This window comes from Dermacentor variabilis, chromosome 5 (genome assembly GCF_050947875.1).
Source record: "Dermacentor variabilis isolate Ectoservices chromosome 5, ASM5094787v1, whole genome shotgun sequence".
NCBI lineage: Eukaryota > Metazoa > Arthropoda > Arachnida > Ixodida > Ixodidae > Dermacentor > Dermacentor variabilis.
In genome coordinates this window covers 95,905,471-95,926,348 of record NC_134572.1, presented here as the reverse complement: position 1 = coordinate 95,926,348, position 20,878 = coordinate 95,905,471, and the positions used below count along the sequence as shown (strand labels likewise).

The 20,878-nt window shown below is 45.0% G+C and overlaps 1 protein-coding gene across 1 annotated transcript in view; it reads left to right on the top strand.

The window, feature by feature from the left end:
• The window catches only part of LOC142582938 (uncharacterized), an 87,833-nt gene extending 67,294 nt beyond the window's left edge, over positions 1-20,539 (top strand). Inside the window, exons 2-4 of the mRNA XM_075693085.1 lie at positions 10,450-10,655; positions 12,655-12,790; positions 18,969-20,539. Coding sequence (XP_075549200.1) covers positions 10,450-10,655; positions 12,655-12,790; positions 18,969-19,066 — 440 coding nt within the window. The 3' untranslated portion in view covers positions 19,067-20,539. The remainder of the gene's footprint in view (positions 1-10,449; positions 10,656-12,654; positions 12,791-18,968) is intronic.
• The last annotated feature ends 339 nt before the right edge of the window (positions 20,540-20,878 follow it).

Sequence of the window (20,878 nt, the reverse complement as noted above, 5' to 3'; positions counted from 1 at the left end):
AACGACTTCAAATCCATGGCTGCTCTGAATGCTGCTTTCTCTACTGCTTACTATTGTCTTGCCGCAAATTAACCCGGCAGCAACGACAACCACAATTACCAGCTCTGTTTCTAACACTAACAAAAGCCTGGCAAAGCTCAGAAGAAGAAAGTCCCGCACTCACCAAACCTCGCAGGCAGGAATTCCGCGCAGTCGTTCCGCTGCAGGCAACCAGTCGTCACACAGGGCTCGTTGCACTGCTCCCGGATCGTCGTTGAGCTGCTCAGCATACAGTCAACTGCATCTCTTTGCTGCTGGCCTCCGTTGTCGCGATCTCGCCGCTGGCAGACAGTTGTTTGAAGTCGGAGGCGATCTCACCGCTGGCAACCAGATATTTGGATCTGACTGCTGGTACGATCTGTTGGGAACTCGGCGCTGACGCCCGTGGTTGTACCTGGGTCGCAAGCCCCAAGGGTAGCGTTGGCCTGGCGGCCTGGGGTACAACTGGAAGCATCCGAAGGTCCCGGCAAAGCATGAGTCGACTGGTAACAACGAAACAACTTGTTTATTTTAACATCGCAAAGAGTTGGCGGTCAGGTTGACCGAAGTAGAGAGACGGGAGAGCACTTCACTCAACAGAAGAAATCGGAGCCCTCTTTTTGGCGTCCGGGGGCAGCTGTTTTTATACTCTCGCAGTTGAGGGCAAGAAGGAACCCCTCAAAAGACGAGCACGTGAATGTACAATGGGCTAATGGTGACGCACACTGTCGTGGCGCTGCGCACGATCTCGTAGCACCCTGTCGTGGCGCTGCGCACGATCTCGTAGCACCCCGTCGTGGCGCTGCGCACGATCTCGTAGCACCCTGTCGTGGCGCTGCCGGTCGGACACAATGACTGTAACGAGAAGATGGTCCCTGCTTTGGCATCGCCTGTTTCGGGCACAATGACTGGAACGAGATCCCTGCTTTGGCATCGCCTGTTTCGGGCCCAATAACTGGAATGAGATCCCTGCTTTGGCATCGCCTGTTTCGGGCACAATGACTGGAACGAGATCCCTAGGCGGTCGCATCGCCGCAGACGCGCCTGGAAACACCTGGCGATGAGTGTTGCGGCGACGACGATCGGGCCAAAATGTCCGCCGCCCCGCCGCAGTCGCGCCGGCAAAACCACGTGTCGCAGGCGAAACGCAACAGCCGTTTGCACGCGCGGACGCCGTGTCCCGCATTCAACGGGGATGCATTGTTATGTAAGCGTGACCAGGTGATTGCGTTTGGACGGGGCGAGAGACAGTGATGCGAAGGTGAGGGAGGGAGGGGGGTGAGGAAAGCAGGGGAAAGTTTTGCACTAAAGAAACGAGATGGGTCTTCGGCGTCGGCTAAACTTTTCCATTTACGCTATCAACGCGGAGAGCGTGAGGAGAGAGAGAGAGCTGCTTCAATTCGCGCGCTAGCGCTACGCGAAGCTCGTTTTCTAGAACCCTTGAGCGAGTGGGCGCAGTCGGTCCTAATAAAAATAATAATAACGCGAAAAATCTCTCCAACAGGCTTTTAGCGCACTCCAAAAAAGAAGATAAATAAGGGAACAATGGTCAACGACGTCAACGTTAAAAAAGAAGAAACATTAACTGCTTTGGCAAGTTCGTGATGGGCATTATGGAGAATAAATTAAAGAAAAGTGAACGTGTGTGGCCGGCCGCCCTAACTCATTCGCGGCTGTAATTATCCCGCGCCAAAGGACGAAAGCTGGCTGTGGACCAAATACAATTAGCTGCCTTTTTTTTTTTGTTTCGGTGTTTTCGTGAGCCCAGCGCTCCATATCCCCCTCTCAAGCATACACCTGACCACGAAGTAAATGTTTTCGTGTTTTAACCCTACACCTTCCGGTACATGACGCGTAGATTTAATAGGGAGCGTGACATGCCTAGTTTAGTGTCGCGTATTGTTTGGGCAAGTTTCGAGCATCTTTTTGTTTTCTTTCTTGGCGAATGTTTAAAGAAAGAAAAGAAGCCTCAACTACTCGAACTGGTTAGCGCCACGGACTGTGCTTAGCACGAGTACAGATAGGTGTTGGTTTATAAATTGTACGAGAGGTTTTAATTGACAATTGAGGTGAAGTTAACCTTCCTGATGAATTCAATGAGCGCGTGCTTGTCGCTCCTCGCACGGGGCAAATGCCGCACTCACGCAGGAAAATAAACCGACAATAGGCTGTGCTCGCGTTTGTAGAAAACAGAACACAGCTGACTGAACGGACGTCAAGTATTATTCCATTATGTTTTTTTTCGCATTCGCCTGACCTCGCATTTACTATGTCGCATGAGGAAAACAATCGTGCCTCACTGAGTACCATGAATGCGAAAAAAGAGAAGGTGTCCGATTCCGCAGTGGAGTGTTTTGAGCAGTTTACGTGGCATTGTTCAGGTTAACAGGGTGTTAATTTAGGCGGGTTAACGCATCTCGCTAACGAAAGCTTTAAACAGCGCGACACGCGGCACAACGAAACACCCGGAGCTCCATCCACAGTCAGCGCTTCATGCTATGCTTTTTTTTGTTGTGTCCTGTGTCGTGCTGTTTAAAGCTGTTGTTTAGTTTTTGTCAGGAAAGCGGCAGTGGCACAAATTAGTGAAAGGCGACCGCTTTATTCTCGATGCCGTGAAACATTAGAACGCCGTTAGTAATTTGTCGCATGCAAGATATCTGAGTATTCTTCATCTCAACCTTACTCTATTCTTCACCTAAACGTCGGACTTTGCCGGCGCATTATTTCTGTGGGCGAAAGCTTACCTTTGTAGCTCAGACACTATTTCAACTATTTAGCATTCTGTAGTAGCGTGATCTGCGGTGACTGGCCCTGCTGTGTGTGACCTGCACTGTGTTTTCTACTTTATTCGTTGAGACTTAACATCTTGCTCTCTCTTTCGCGTTTGCTCTCCTACTTCCATTTGTGTTTTTGTCCCCTCCTTTCTGAAGAGCAGACAAGAGTGGTGTCGAATCCGGTAACAGTTTCTAGCCTACTCCTCGCTTTCCCTTTCCTGTCATAGGTACATATGTTTTCGAAACAAATAATAATACTGACGCACATCGCTGGTTTGGTCTCTTTGTGAAGACAGATTCGAATGCGAGTGGCTTCAGGTATACGACTGATGAAGTCGATGCATTATACTGAGCTGTTAAGCAGGAATTGTCACGAGCCCCGACAGGCTAGATCAACTCGAAATACACAATAGCATAGACTAGATCATAGAGACGCAGGTCACTGTCCAGCTGGTTAGGCTATCGTCGACCAAGGCTAGCAGGCGAATCCTTGACGAGGTTGGCATGGCTCCTGAATAACGGAGGACCGGCGGATAACACTGACATGGGAAACGAGGGCGATCTACCTAGTGAGGTCCTTCTCACGAAAAGTACATCCAGAGCATAACGAGGGTAGACGTAAAGCCCGTGCACGAGCCATGATGAAGAATGTTAACGATGACAGACTCCACGGTCTTTGTCGATGCGCCACAGTACGGGAACAGGAGAATGTTCGCGTTGTCAGTTACAGACGGCACAGAGCAAATCGCGGTTGCGCTGGGCTTGTGTAACACAGAGCGCTTCCACATTTACACCGACTCGAGAGACGCAATCAGAGCTTTTGAATCGGGTAACCTCGTTCGAGAGGCGGGTTCTGTACTAGAGAAAAGGGGTTGCCCCGGTTCTCATTATATCACGTGGTTCCCCCGCACACATGAGGACGAAGGTTCTCGACGGATTCCTGAACCTCAACGAGTTGGCCCACGACCGTGCTCGAAAACTCACGCGCCGCGACGGTCTGGAGGCTCCGGAGGGGCAAGAAAGGACTAAGCAGAACGATCCGCATCTCACATTCAATAAAAATACTAAACATTACCAACTTGGCAGGAGAGTTCATCTTCTGCCTCACCCGAAGCTCAGTAGAAATCAGTCAGCTAGTCTAAGAATATTGCAGACGGGATCTTTCTCGTCGCGGGGCTTCCTCAGTAGGATATACTTGGATGTGGACCTTGGTTGTCTCGACTGCAGTGAAACCTTTTGCTCTATGGCTCACATGCTCTGGCGATGTCCCGCGTTGCCTAAGGGCCTTCTCTCCAGCGAAGCAGAAGGGGAGGAGGCCATCAGAAGCGCGGTACTCCGAAAGCAAGCCCAGGCTATCGAAAGGGCCCAGCAAAGAGTGGAGCGTCACGGCGTTCTGTCCTCTATGTGCCCGCGGCAAGCGGTTACAACGGCCTCCCGTTAGGAGCTCCTGACAGTAGCTCCTCACGATCAAATAAAGTTGGTTGTCCGTGTTTCTGTCAATGAAAACTAAAGCTTCGCCGATTATCTTATTACTTTACTTATTTATATTATTATTGACCAGTAATATATCATTAGTATAAAATAATGGTCTATATATTTTTATATTATGTAATCTGTTTAACCAGATTATTACTGTGAGATGTTAAACTGTGCCGAGAGAGAGAGAATCCATAAGGGAAAGGCATAGAGGTTAACCGGGCTGAGCCCGGTAGGCTTCGCTGCACCGGGGAAGGGGTAAAGGCGATTGAAAGAGGAGAAGGAATAGAGAAGTTCACACTTGGTGCAGTTGCACACACAAGCGTTCATCACTGAGTCAGGCGTAGGCGGTCATACAGGTTGGTGCATTTCAAGAAACGCAGCAGCGCCTCCATGGTTTTGCACGTAGCAGACGCATGAGGCCGCCGGCCCAAGATCTTCTCCTTTGTAAAAGGCCTGTCATCTAAGTGGCCTAGAGCTGTCCGAAGGGCACTCCTCTCATTTTCGTATGTAGGACAGTCATGCAGGAGATGTTTTGTCGTTTCTTCGACACCACGTGGGCTGCAATTGACACTGTCCGCCATTCCAATTAGGAATGTGAATGCGTTTGGGATTGAAACTCCTATTCGCAGGCGGCACAGTAACATTTTTTCTCGTCGAATCCTCGAAAACCTCCATAGTTCTCCGCGGCTTTGGTGATCCCAGCTTGCTGTTGTTTCTACTGATAGTTCTTGCTTAACTTGGGACTGTTTACGGTATGAATAGGCTGAAACTAGATCATGCAAATAAATAAGAAAGAAGGCGCAGTAAGAAAACGGGAAGACATTTTCAGCCGCCTTCCTCTTTTCTAAACGAAAATAGGCATAGCTAAAAAGAAATTATGCGGGTACATCCTTTATCTTCTGGTCGCGAATTCATCGTTAAAATTCTGGCAGTGTATTTTACTCTCGACATCAAGAAAAATGTAGGACTGCAGCCAACGAAATGCATGTCGACATAATAGGGACTTCAATTGGAGGTTTAAAGTTTTGTTCACCGTGAGAGGAACAAGTGAAATCAGTTTTGGGAATTTTATTTATATGAACACTTCCGGAGCTCACACTGGTTCTCTGTGTTACATTCTGGTATTTTTAAATCAATGTTTTGTTTGTAATGCTGGTTATTGCTTTTATTTTTATTTATATCTCAATGTGATTCCCGCAGATATGTTTTTTTTTCTTCTATAATTACTGCATCACATTTCGCAAGCTACTACCTCGAATTACGCTTTTAAATGAAATGAATAAAGACGAACAGAATGAATTGCGAGATTAGGTTCGACAAAAAAATATAGGCAAGCGGAAGGAGCATTTGTTAAAGTTGTGGATGTGCTTGTGTGCAGTGGCGAGCAACGAACAAAAGGGGAAAAAAAAGGGGACACTTATCTATTGCGCTCATTCGCACCGGCTGGAAACCCTGTTGGACTGTGGCCCCATAGCTTCTGTTTCACTGCGTCTCGCCCATAACTTTTCTCGTTTTGTCAGCCCCTCTGCATCCCACGAGTGTCGTTGAAGCGGCTCGCTCATAAACATGTGTTAAACTTGCCGAAAACATTCGCCCCTTCTCATACGGCAGAAGGTCGGGTCTCTCGAGGAAAGGCTAGTGGGGTGGTAACGAAGAGAGCAAGCTGCGAAGAGAAGCCAATATACGAAAGGAGACGCTGGAAATAAATGGCCTTCTAACTGCAACACTGATTTTGCTTTGCGCCTTTTTTTACCCGTTTTATCGTGGTGCGTCCTCCCGTGGTTGCAGTCACGAACAGAGGATGTAGGGGGAGTCCTGCTGGGTGGGGTGCGGGAGGGGGCAACAATACCTGCTTGTACGTACATACGTGGCACGTCAGCAGTCGTCTTACCTAAGATGGCTGCATTCTCCTTTAGGCCTTCTTTCTCTCTGCTTTTCTTTTTCGCATTGAATGCTGACCATCCCGTTTTCTTTTCCGGGAAGACCTGCGGCACAGCACCGTGCGCCCTTCCCTTAAAAGACGTTTCGCAATCCGTTCATCTCCCACACATACACCCCTACCCCGACGCTCTCTACGGTTTGGACTACCCTCACTAGTATTTCGTGCGTGGGTGTGAACAAGAAAGCCGTCTGCAGCAGGGCGCAAACCTATGTTCCGGTCGACACCGTAGGGATTCGACAAAATAGAGTTCGATCCCTGCTCATGGATCTCTCTAAGCGCTTTTTTTTTCTGCTTTTCCTGCTTTTCTCGCCTATTTATTTCTATATCCTTTCCATTTGTTCCTGTTTTGCTGCGCATTCGTATTTTGGTAGAGCCTGTTTAAATCTTGTTTTCATCGGCACTGCTGCCGCCGCCAATATGCTGTGCGCGGGCGCCGTGTCACGTCTCCTGTATGTACATCCTTGCCTTCTATACATGTAAGTGACAAATGAGAAAAAAAAACAGTAGAGTCGAAGCGACGGTCAGCTTGGCAGGCGTGCGGAGTTACCTGCACTGTAGCTTTGCTTAATTTCGGAAAAGGAAATCTGCAAAATGTAATCTCGCTAATTCTGAGGACAGTTACTCTGGCACGAAAGGCCGATAGAAGTGAAGAGACCGCAAGAGTGGTGGTGAAGAACCTCAACAAAGTTGGCGGGGGTGATTTTTTACACTAATTCGAGACACACATTGTTGGTTCTGCAAGTGATTTATTCTGTCAGCGCTTTATGTGCGACAGGAATATCGCACGCGTAGGATTGCAAGATTTTTACCAGTTTACTCAATGTTAACTTTCGCAAATATTTTTTTTTCAGCTCAGCATTAAAATACAAGTGCAATGCCATTGTTTTGCTTTTTGTACATACACTTCATATCTGGCTTATGGCGTAGGCAAGTGTCTGTCTTATAACTCTTTAATATTTTTTTCAGTGACACTAAGTGAATCATTAAAATAATATTTTATCGTAAAATGTATTTCAATAAAATGTTTTCTTCACAGACACCTTTTTTTTTCATAACATGTGAGTACTGAGCGTGCTAATGAAACAAAAATAAAAAAACAAAGAAAACAGAAATTCGGAAATTATGATTTCTTTATTGGCTTTGCCGTCCTACTAATCTGTCCTTCAGAAAAGCACGCTTTACAAACAGATAATCTATGAAGTGCACGCGAACCTCGTTACATTTGTGTAGCGCAACAGCAACTGCTGACTTCAAGCTGGAGCGAAATAACTTCCCGAATGAGCAGTGGTGAGGCAGGATAAGAGCGCTGAAATGAATAACATATTGACCAGTTGGCAGCCGTATGCTCATCGTTGGCCATATTGTCGTCAGTTTAGGAAAACGGCGAGAGGCATGCCTCCTTGCAATATACCTCTCCGTATGTACAGCTTAAGAGATAAGGAATATGGTATACTTTATTGACATATCGCCAGCCTTACTGTGAGCCACTTGTTCTCGAAGATTTTCATCGTGGACCTCATATTTGTCGAGCAGGCGGTGTCGCTGTGCGTATGGAAGTGTGCCTTTTGAAGAATGACATTTGGCTGCGCATTTGCATCCCATCGAGAAATACGATGCCTAACTTTGTTTTTCGTATACAATCTTTGGCGCATAAATCGCAGGGGGTATACTGACGAAAGTACTGGCACATTTTCTTTTTTTTCCCGTATTATCTATATAGTACAACGCTCGCATAATGAGGGCTGACTGATTTTCAAACAGGGTACGGGTGAGACGAGATCGCCGGCTAGGTACTTCAAGGTTTTTGTGTTCATTCACGTGTAGTTTTTTTTTTTTGTTTCACCCACATCAGTTAGCACAATGCGGCTAGTGAGGCTAAAATAGCGGTCGACGGTGATGCAAAAGACATAAAAGAAATACTGCTAGCGAAGCATAGCTGATTGCGTTGAAGAGAAAGATTGAGGGCGTTGAAACACGTATCCCTTCCATTCGTCATCTTTCTGGCTTCACGCACCTTCACTGGTCCCGGCAGGTCTCGGCCAAGTTGGCGGAGCTTTGCGCTGCCGCTAAAGAATAGAATAGGTATGCTAATTCCCGTAGGGTAGCAAGAAGCGAGTTTTCTTGTCCTTCGACAAAAAAAAAAGCAAAAAGAAAACACGCAACTTCGGCTATTCACGCTGGAAACAAAGGAGTCATCGACATATAGGGACTGTTCGCGCTACAAATACTAGGTTTAGCTGTTCGGATTATGGCGCTTTTACGACGGAAAGAAGGGTTGTTAGGTGACCGTCCATCGAGAAAGCTTGAGTTGTAAGTTTGGCTCAGGACGTTGAGTTTGTCTGCCGTGTAGCGGCCCCTTCCATCTGACGAAATCATCATAATTGAGCGTCAGACACGCCTGCGGCAGGATAAAATAAGAGAACACTGTGTGCAAACACTACAAAAATATATGTTACAGTATTTTTCAACGAAGCGCAAGAATGAAGTTATCCAGATTTGCAAATTTATCCACGAAAGAGCTCAAAGAAAAGAAGACAAATGCGGACTATGAGCGTTTTTCTGCAGTGTGATTCAATGACCAACTTCGTTATCGCTAATCAGTGTGGTTATGCGTTATATCCAACTGGCGCATGTTATGAGCAACGTGTAAGACATTTGAATAACTATTTTTATACGCTGATATTGCTCTAGCGGAGAAGAATGCATCGAAGTTATTTTGCATGGGAAGTTGTAACATTTATCTAAAGCAGTCTACTTGAATAAAAAAGATGCACGCCGAATGGTAAGTTCCGTGTAACTGCACTATCACAGTCACTAATGATCGTAACATGCGGGAGCTGCTGATAGTTCTTGACCGATCGATATAATCGAGGCTCAATTTCGTGCTCAAAGTGGTTACATAGCCTAGAATGGCAGTAACATGTTCCCTTGTAATGGAGTTTATATTGGTTGCACGTGTGTTAATATGAAACGGAAGGGTTGACATTATCTGGAAGCCGCAAGTTAAGGACGAGCTGACTCAAGGTAGTAATCAGCACTGTCAGGAAAGAAACAATAGGAATTATAAATGAAAAATAGAGACAACGCCGTCTTCCAAAGCAACGACGAAAGACTGGCAAAACACTGGTTCGTTTACCAGTATTTCGCCAGAACTTGGCAGTGCGCTCCGCCATGGTTTCACAGGATGTCAACATAAGCAAAACATAATTCAAAGTAAGCAGCAACCGTTGTCACATAACTACGACACGCAACATCAGCTAATTTCGTCTTCGCGTGTTGGTGCACATTCGCACATTCATCATCTTATTTGGTTGATTCTATTTGTAGTATGCTTGCATGACGGATTCAACCAAAAAAGAATGCATGAAGGGCCTTTTCCCAACTAAACACGACGGCCTTTTCGATAACTTTCAACAATCGGTGTGGGACTGGAACCATGTAACTAGATAAACAAACATTTCAACGCGTGCTTGTAAGTTTGAAGACCTATGGGTGGGAAATGGCATAAAAGAAAATACCATGAATGATCTTTGTGCTTCGACGTACTTGACAAGTGTAGCAGTTTGGGAGAGTTGGGAGCGTTTCATTTTGGGTAGGTATTGCTCGACAGTCAAAGACAAATGACAGACAAAGCTATGTGTTCACTTTTTTTTTTTTTGATTATACGCCACCTAAACCGAACTTTATATGTGTTTGCTTCTCAAGGTATGGTTCAAGCTATGGAATGAAAAGAAGATGCAGGCGGCGTAGTTTCATTTATCGTACAACTGATATAATTTACGTTATATGCGAGCGAAATATGAGTAACTAGCACAATTTTTGAGTAATTTCATACTAGTTTACGGAGCCTACAAGCCTTCGCAAAGATAAGATGTACCAGGCAGGTCGACAGAACTTTTACAGCCGCTTTAACTTAGTCCACCTTGGAAGCTCCTTGCGACTCCTAGTCGAAGTGTATGGTCCATTCGATCTTTCTTGATTCTCTGCATTTCGACAGATTTGCTTCTACAAAAGCAGCATGGCAGCTTAAATCGAAAATGAAGTGTAGTAGATGGCAGGGAATGATGAGCGACGAGAAATATGTTCTCTTGTGGCTGTTCTAAGAGCTAAGGGGTCGCTAGTGTTTATCATCTTTATTTCCGCCATCGAAGTCGTGGTTTTACGATCATTCTCTGCACAGAAAAAGAAAAGAAAAAGAAAACAAGAATTGACACGTCTGTGCTTCTTACTTTTCAGGTATCCTTGGCTTGCGCATCGTGTCACTGGACGTGCCTCAGCGTGTGAGCGTGGGTCGCGAGGCGCTCCTAAAGTGCGCCTACGACCTCGAGGGCGACCTGCTCTACTCTGTGAAGTGGTACAAGGACGATATCGAGTTCTTCAGATACGTGCCCTCCGACAGGCCGCCCGGCCAGTACTTCGAAGTGAACGGCATACGTGTAGACGTGAGCACCGCACTACCTCTTCTGCAATGTCTTTAGGCACTTTGGATGCGTAGTTCATTAGTAGCACAACTACAAATAACACTTACGATCGTACTTCCTCAGTATCAGCTGCCTAAGGCATTGTGTGGGAGCCAGGGACAACGTTGTCCTAGCTTCCCTCAACAACCTTCTCGAAAGAGTGCTTTGTTGACACACATTCTTGATTAAAACGTATCATGGCAAGTGCATTTGTGGAATCGCTTTAATGACGTACAAACAGCGCTATTGTGAAGAATGGCCTCAACGCGTTATGTGGTGGGAGATTGAAGCGTAAATGAAAATGACCTATTCGAAAGTGCGCAGTTAAAAGCGGGTAAATTAAAAGGTTACGCAGGCACGGTAAACCGAACGTTGTACTGAAAACGGGTGTTAATGCTGAGGCGACAATCTTATCCAACGCTGGTAGAGTAAGTTTATTAGGGTGGTTTTCTGGGCCAGTTGGTGCATGAGGATAGCGTGATGGTTCGAGCAGGCATAGACGCGGCCACGAGAAAAAAAAATACACGCAGAGGACAACGCTGCACTGGCAACTGAAGTTCACTGCAAATTAATTCTGCCAGATCGCTGCTACACATGTGTAAAAAACAAATAATTCAGAGGTAAAAAAAATATAGCGACAGTCCCCCCCCCCCCCCCCTTCTCCCGCTCCATCTTAGCATGTCAACACGTGCTCAGCGGGGTATCTTTAGAGATAAATTTCAAAATTCATGTTCCTTATTGGCGAGATGGAGTTGGGCGCACACATAGTTATTTGCCCAACTTTCTGATGTCGAAAGCTTCTCATATCTCTCTTTCCACACTTCAGTGACCAGCGTTTGCCTGCGCGTTTCGCACGCTTGCGTCTGTAACTGCTGAACCATCAGACTACCATCTGGTAAAGTGAATTGTACGAGAACACTCACGCGCTTGCCGATCCCGACCGCTTGCTGAGCAGTAGTCATCAGTTTCTATTGCTAGCAGCATCCAACGTTGGCCAATAATAAATCAAAACTTTTCCAGCCTTACGCAGCAATTTGTCTGCTTGGAATGCAAGCATTAAAAAATTACTTTTTTTGTGATGGCGGACAGACAGTGCGAAGACAGAACGACAGCTTAAGGGAGCAGAATAGAGCCCTTTATAAGCGAGAAAATGCCAGCTTCTTGTCCTACGGGTAATTTTGCAATTTCACATAAGCCTTTAACTTTCAACATCAAGTTATCATGCTGCATTTATTCGGCCCAGCTTATGCCGGTTTGATGAGCAATGTTAAGGGGTGTTAGCGTGCAAATAAGACCTAACGTGCGGCTGAAGGATTGTGTCTGTAGCCAACTGTCTTGCACAGAATGCACAGCTATACTTTTTTAAGACGTGTTAATTACGGCGACGTATCTGTGTTGTCCATTTTACAAATTTCCATGTTAGTGCATTAAGGAATAAATAGCTTTTCATGGCCACCGGAAGGTGGAGACCATGCAAAGATATTTAAAGCTCAATGTTTTGACATATAATTTGTGAAAGAAATAAGATCATGCATCAAGAAAGAATTAGGGCAAAATCTAGCTACAATTGTCAAAGTACGCGAGAGCATTCTTATACGGTTGGGAGTTATGCATTTTTATATAGCTACAGTAAGGCCAGGCCCCATGCATAGGCTGAAATCTAAGAGAAACAAATCTTTCGTGACGCTGGTGTTTAAATGCTATAAAATTTTTAATCTTTTGCAGCACAATTGGTAGCGTAGAGATGACTGGGTCCAGCATAGTATGGCAGCGGTCCAATTTACTATTGAACTATCTCCAGGGTCGACCCACGTTTTCTGTTTGACGGACGCGCACAATATCGGGGAAGTCCGCCTATAATGCTATCGCATCGAAACAGCGAAGCAAATGCGTTGCGCAATTTGCGCTTCTCAAAACTGCCGCGGCGAATACGCTTCTCCACGTTCACTTGTGTGCTTTTTTTGTTGTTGTCCTCTCGCAGATGATTCGCTCTGTCAACGGCAGCGTGTTCATCCGAGGCATGGATGCCGCATCGGAGGGCACGTATAAATGCGAAGTCTCCGCGGACGCACCCTCGTTCCAAACAATCTTCGCCGAGAAGATGATCAGGGTCGACTGTGAGTGTTTCGAGCAATTAACTTTTAGTGTGGTGACATGGGCGGCAACTGTTTTATAATGACACACTGCCATGAGGAGTGCCTTGGAGCACACTGAGAGAAGCAAAGTGATAACGCGGAGAAAGACAAACACTGGAAGGTCCGTATATAGTTAAATCTTTGCGGGCACAGATCTAGGCTGGCGCTCTCTTCGCAATATCTGCTTTGTAACGAAATTGAAATAATTTACCATTGTCTACTGACTCCTATGCCCTTGGTTTCTCTGTGGACGGCGCAGGAAATTCTTCTGCGCTACATCTTGGCTTGAGCTTGAATTTTTCTTAAGAATTCTTGTTTAGAAAGTTCATAACGGGGAACACCAACAGCAAGATATCCAATGCAATGAAATATTTCATTTGTGACTTCCGTCGACTGAATTCCTAACTTTGTTTTTATTGTAATTTTTTTTCTAGCTCATTTTGGCAGTCCTTTCTGTCTGTTTTATTTTAATCACAGAAATTATCAACCATTTCTGACTCATGAATGAATCACAGTCCTTATCTTCAGCTCTCATTTGGTCTATTCATTGAGGTTTAGGTCTATCTAGTTATTGTATATTTGCCTGTGCCGCTCGAAACTCGGCCTATATCCCTTAATGCGTATACGGCATAGCTTGACGTCGTCGTCGTCGTCATCATCATCATCATCATTATGACAGCATCTCGTGCCCTTGTAATCAGTCATCCTTCACGTAATGCATTTGCTTATCTGTTACTGCAGGGCAATCAACTAGTGCACACGGCTCTTCTGTACTTAAAGAACCACAGTAAAAAATTGGCTGCGGTTTAGCTCAGCTAACCCTGGATATGGAAAGCGAAAGCTTGCTTTAGCTTGCATAAGTCAAGTCTTGGTTTCCCTTGGTTAACCTTTGATTCAGCTGTACTTATTATACTAAGGTATACAATTATCGTTAAGCCAGGTATAACGGCTGTGCCTTGGTCGGTGGCTAGACATGACTGTGATTAGGCTTGGACAGACACGCATCGTTCAACGGTGTCACGCCTGTTGTGCCACAGGAAAAGGGCAAGTGGACATGCAAAGAGACGCCGCGAACATGCGTAGCGTCGAAGCACAAACGGACAGGGCCCGAAAGCGGTCGCTACATTGATCACGACGGTGCGATGCCTGTTGCATTCCGGACCCTCTTAAGTGAAATAGCTCGCCGGGCGATGTCCGCGGGGCGATATCCTCTTTGAAAGGCGCGCGGCGAGTCACGTGGTCAGGCGGCGGCACCGGAAATTGGCGCGGCGAGTCGCGTGGCGCGTTGCGAAGGCTACGGCGCATCTGCGGTCAAATTAAGGTCACATTCGCGGCGACGGCGAAACTCGGCTCGACGAGGTTAGTAAAGCTTTCGCTCTAAAATCTAGGAAGCCCGAGCGTGGTCACATCAGTAATGAGCCCTATTTATGCACGTGCGTATGTGCCTGTGCGAGTTTTACACGCAAGTTATGTCGAGGACGAATCCGGTGACAAGCATATTTTTTGATGAAATTTTCTTTCTTAACGATATTAAACTGCTCTGTTGTTGGGTTACTCACATTCTTGCTGCATTACTGACGTTAGTATGGCAGAGGTAAATCTTTCATTGCTCGCCTGACAACTACGAGTTTCGTTCTCAGCAGTCCAGCTGTTGGCCCGGTTTTCGGTGCGACGAATGCGCAGCCATATCAACTTCTCCGGAGAATGCCGATGAAATGTTTTGCTGGAAACGCTTCGTATGTCGGTTTATGATTAAGCCAAGAAGGATGTGGAATATTATGTGACTCGCATGTGCCACTCTGCTTACGATAGATAAAAACTGCTCAGCTCCTGGAACTACAATGTCCCAGTGGTAACCGTACGCTTAATAGCCGGCCTACTCTACCAGTTAGCCTAATGAAATAGACTATTACACACGTACATGTATTCTCGCATTGTGCGCACTGAGAGTACTTTCAAACGTTCCAATGATTACGCAGCTATAGCGTCGTATTTGGATGCATCGGTTAAATTAGAGCACGCGTCCGCAAACTTTCTTGGTCGGAGAGCCGATTGGAGACCAGTGATGGCGCCGACGGCAGCAGGATAAAAAGCAAAATAAATGTAATGAATGTACATTTGTGTATAACGGCGCTGGGCGTTGACTAAAACATTTATACTGATTATTCAACATCTTTCTATAACTTCTTATTTCACCCAACGGCAAATGTCCGGAATAGTAGCGAAGTACTTACTTAAGGATTCGAATTTTGCATTTACTGCTAGTCTTCGTAGGTATATGAGTAGTATTAACATCCCTGGTGACAAATAAGCTTGTTAAGATTTAGAGGTAGCACCCAGTTTCTTTGCTTGTTCGCAGTCATTTTATCTCAACCAAGCAAATATCTATGCATTGAGGTGGTCTGGGAAGCGTCAGCATTTTTTTTTTCACATAGGGTCCTTTGTTTTGCTGATGTGTACCGAAACTCTGGTATTTCAACGAATTCATGGAAACTTGGGTGCAATGTGTATACATTTCAATATTGTAGAAGCATTGATCATTTGGTATACCATTTTCAAGAAGAATATAGCGAAATACACAACGACAGAGATAGCTCGTGCCGCTTCGTAACGCCATACTATGCTGTGTATTGCGCTACTTTAGCCTCAACAATGTTTGCGTTTTAAGAGTTTCCAGAAAAGACGACTGGTGTAATTTACAGCATAGGTCTATATAATTGAAACGAGACTTAACAATGTTCACCCTTTCTATTGCGCCCATGACTGGTGCCATGCAGCCATTATTGCGATATATTGCGATAAGCTAGTTATATGAGCAGTAATTATTGTAGTCTCCAATACCCAGCTCATTCCTTGAAAAGACGAGTTCCTTTAAAATATATGTTCAGGCGCGCACAAGCATTTTCAGACGGCACGTTAAATACATTTTCTTTTGCGCCTTACCAGAAAATTTAACCGCGACTAAGCCACTAATACATCGCTAGAAAGCACATCGACCAATTTGTCAACCCGAAAAGGAAACGCTTTCATGTCAGGTTCTCAAATGTGGTAAAAAAAGACAATCTGAGGCAAGTGGTTTAAAGTTGTTTATGTCGGAACATTATGAGGACGTTGTATAGACGTGACACCAAACACATCCATCATACAGCTATATTAAACCGCTTAGAAACCTCACAATATTTAGAGAGAACAGGGGATGAATCGAAGTGGCACATAAACGGCAGTGACAACGGGCGACATCACAGAAACAATGCACGAAGCAATTAAACACGTGGTATGGGAAACACACTAACCTCGTCCTGCCTAAGTGGCCCTTCATATTTCATGTTTTTCTTTTTTGCTCTACCCTAGCTATACACGAGGTACAATATGCATGACGTTGAAAAGAAAATTTAACACAATTACGAAGGGTTTAAATTTTTCACTAATAACGAAGGGGACCCCCGACTACAGCGTACACTAAGATAGACGCTGTAATATCAGAATGCCAGCAATTGAAACGGATACAAATTGCAACATGTTAAACAGATGAAGCTGAACGACAAGATATGAAATGTGATAATCACACCAATAAATAAATTTCAAGTAGAATGGCAACTGACAAAATTCGAAAGAGAAGATATTCATACATTTACGTCAGTATATTTAGGTATTTGCAGTATTATTATGCCTACAAATGGGAAATCATGTGACAGCGAAATACAGCACACTGCACTAAGCGATATTTACTATATTTGAAAGCACGAAAATTGCGTTCCGTTGCCATGACGTAGGATCGGAGCTTATGTGAGCGCTCGACCTGTTTGTTGGACCTCATTATATCAGTGAAATGCGGCGACAAGTTTGATGGGTCAGTAATAAGCAGGGAACTCAGGCGTTGGTCAGAAAAAATAGCCTCGTATCTCTACTTCCCATTTTACATTATGGATAAAGTTTGCTTACAAGTGTAGAAAATTGACATATACACAAGGGCAAATTATGCATGTGAAGTCTGAAAACAGTTCTCTGCCAAGTAGTTTCTAGAAATTGTTTAGATTTTATTTCTTGTAATAGCGCTTAAAAATGTCGTTTGACTGTAGTTCAATTGTAATTGAAAAAAAGATCATGGTCGTGCGGCCACCTCACAGTCTAATGGACTTTGTAATATCTCTAGTGCTCTTACAAAAATGTATGTGCAGATCACCGAGGATTCCTGTCACAAACAGGGTAAGGAAATGCTCTATTAGTCTCCAGCCTAAGAATTCAGCAGCAACGGAAATGCTCCCATTTTCAGTTTTTCCTCAGTTTCTGGGGAAAAAAAACACCGTTTTGCTCTGGAGCATTTTGCATCTATCTACAGGTCCATCCTTTGGCTAAAGGAACTCTTTGTCTGTGTAATCCGTCATCTATATTTCTCTCTCTCTCTTTTTGTGCGTGCATTATTTCAACTCTTCGTAATTCCTTATCTAACAATATGCTCATCGCAGTCTACAACAAGGCTGTTTGCGTGTGTTTGTGACTGTTTACAAACTCTGTGGGGTGAAACTTGCATTTGCCTGTTATATTGATATGTTCATGGGTGTATAGGACTGTGTGCTATGCATTGCTGACCCTATTACCTGTTCTTTTTTTTTCATTTTCTTACATATATTTCATAATGTTGTTGCGCTATGCGAAACGGAGTAGTCGTCACCGCTATAAGGTGACTACGTTTCTCCCTTTTATGTTTCATAAAAAAAAAAGAACATTAGATTTGAAAACCCGCCAATTCAGCTGGTTTAGCTATTTGCCTAAGAGTCTTTTTCAAACTCTACACACGTTTCTTGTTCTATCAATTGCGGTGAAGCTTAGTTTATCCCACTACAAGTTGTACGCAAACACTATCTCTTCTGATGATTTAAACATGTTCCATTCTTTTTTGGCATCAAGTCCCCAGCATGCTGTGGACTGGAGAAACGATCTTGACATTATATGTAGTTTCTCGAGCGAAAAGGTAGTGATAGCACTCCCAGCATGCCTGAGAATTCGAAAAAGCTTCGGCGCGTGTCCTGGTTTGGTGGTTGGGACATGCCATTAGTAGTATAGCGCGCTCCTAGTGGAATGGTCACATGAGGCCCCTGATTTTCCGGCGCTGCCTCGGAAGATGTGGCGTCGTGGCGTCAGCTTGTAACTACAGGGAAGCCGGCTACCGAGACAAAGCACAATACAGCAAATTTATTTCAAGAAGCCCTACTATAAAGCGGAGGCGCAGTAGGCCTTCGCATGGAATAACGGCATGCCTGTCTGCGGGCCTTTATCGGGTGGACCGCCAATGTCAGCGGGTCGGTCGGGAGGCCCGGCCAGCTGGTCATAGTGAGGAAACCTCTGAATCTGACCAACAGAAAACCTTCAGCTCCTATTTATACTAACCTCCTTATTGCGTGCTTTTATGCTTATTTGCACAGACTATATTTAGTTGTAGCGTTGTGCCGGAAGCTATCTATCAATGTCAGGCGCACACATCAAGTAAATACCGACTTCACTCGGGGTTCAATGCAAAAGGGCAGTTCTGACCATGAAAAATTAGTTGTATTCCTTAGTTGCAGCATACAAACACCGGTCAATATTTCGCACCTAGGCTTTTTGCAGATAGGTCTCGCATCCAGGTTCTTCTAGATAGAGACATTAGGGACTACACGTCAATATTTGAAAGAGCGAATCGGCATTTTTATAAGCGTTCCATGAACATGCAAATATAAGGGGACTCATGTTAAGAAAATGCTTAAGAAATTTACACTTTGATGCTAAAAATATACGGCATGCATAAGTTGTGAGACTGAGCAAGGGTTCGGGTCAGCCTGATCAAATTTTGCACGCGTTTTTTAATGGTTCTACTGAACGGTAACGTGAATTAGTCTCCCTATCGGATGTTTCTGTTGAAGCGTGGCAGCGAATGTACATAAAGTTTTGACAGGGTTATAAATCACGTCTGTTGGTTCTGCTCTTTGATACCGCCGTCTTTTTGTCTCCTCGAGCGGAACGCAATGGGATGATCCACTCCATTTAAACACCCTTCGCAGCTCTACTTAATTGTGCATGCAGTAGCAGGTGCAAACAACTTCCACGATTTGTTGTCGAACTCAACTATCTCTCGCACAATGAGTCTTTCTCAAAGTTTCTTCGTTTTTTTGTCTTTGTGCAGCTGGCTCTCCTAGTCAACTGAGGACATCCGGCCTCGCCTGGACACTCGTAGTCACCGTCGCATGTCTCACGTCGTCGCTTCGGTGGCGCGCCACGTGAAGTGAAAAGCCCGCCCTAACGCCATCGCGTCGAGTGGCCTCAGCTGTTGCGGCAGGCAAGCCGGCAGACCAGCCACCGGCTCGCGCGTATTTCCAAGACGGGTTGAACGAAAGACTAAGCAGCGTGAAGTGCGCGCGGGGGCGCGGACTGGCTCAGCAGCCGAGCTGCGCAAGTGCGAGCGCGTCACGTGGCACAGAGTTGAGTGCGATCACGCCCAGCGGGAAGCAAAGCTGTTTCCTGCCGACCCGGAAGGTGCGAGACTTTTCTATCGCGGGAGTCACACAGGAATTGGTTTCGCTGGGAAAGCTGGAGCAGCGAAGAAAAAAGAAAAAGAAGGATGAGGATACGGACGAGGAAGGCCGAACAATGCAAGAAGAACTCTGTGCCGCCGTTATTCTATTGACAGTACGGGCCGCCCGAAACGCGCGCCCACTGTCGAAAACTGTTTGGTCTTGTTTTGCCTTGCCCGTGCTTGTTTGTATTTCAGGCTGCCTTTCTCTCAATCTCTCTGAACTCGCCTATGATGGCATTTTCCAGGTCTGCCATCTAACGTCGCACGTTTTTTTTTCAACTCGCTCGACCTAAACGAAAAAGAAAGAGAGCTATCTGCATTTTTTCTGCTTTGATCTGTGAGGACGAGGTTGTTCTAGTCAGTACATTAACATTAACATTAACATTAACAGTTTTACTTTTGAGATCAAAAGACCATAGATGATTCAAAGGGAATAATGTATTCATACAGGACAATTTCGTGAGTGCCGGAGAATTACTTCTCTGCTCACGGTGGATATTTTTCGTCGACGACAAAGTGGACTTGTTTAGCTTCTTACACTATTGCTAGAGACTCACTTTTAGTCGCTTGCGAAGTGAACATACTGAATGGTAATTAACTGAAAGGTCTCATTATACAACATAAAGACTAAACACGTAACAGGGAGACGGCATCGAAAGGCTCGACAAAAAGGTAGCACCGACTGCAAGCGTATAACGCATTTTAGAAGCCGTGCTAAATGATTCTGAACCGGGTTACTTGTGCGATATCTTTCTGTGGACGTCCTTTTCTCCGTAATACAACCACAAAAATGAAGGACAAGATTTAATTTCCAGCCACTTGGCTACAGTACCTCTAGCTGCGTGTACAGTTTACAAACGGTACAAAGCTTGTTGTTGGTTTGCCGCTTGTTCGAGCTTAGCTCCACCTACACATACATCTATGAAATAGGGCGTAAAAAAAATTGAACGCTTCAGAAGAAACGAGACGCGCAGTTAAGGTGTCTTTGGTTCATCCATTCAGGACGTGTATTGTGCTGTTCATGGAATGTTTGCTTATGTAAATAGCATTAACAGCCAATGCTAAAATTCTGCTGTCCTCTGAATGAAGCGTATAACTCCAATGAATGTTTCAACGATGAAATTAAAAGCAACCTTCACTTATTCCTTCGCACTTCAAATAAAAGCTCTATTGAAATTTGACTCTACCCTGTCCTGCCACTGTGTGTAAGTAGTAACTTCCTTGTCCTCTGTTCTACAATGTATTTTAGGCAAAGAGTCATGTTAGAGTTACACCGGCCACTGAGTCAAAGTGTCAACAACCGGCTTCTGCACTACACGCAGTTAACATGGTCATGTAGCCATGCTAAATGCAAGCGTGTTACTGAATGAATGGATTTCTGAATTGTGATGTTTAAAGGTCCTTAAGTTATTCCGAGAACTTGAGATGCGCAGTAGGAAGGGGAGGCTTCGAAATAATTGTGACCCCGTGGGATTCTTTAGCATGCATGCGAAACACGGCGCTCAAGCGCATTTGTATTT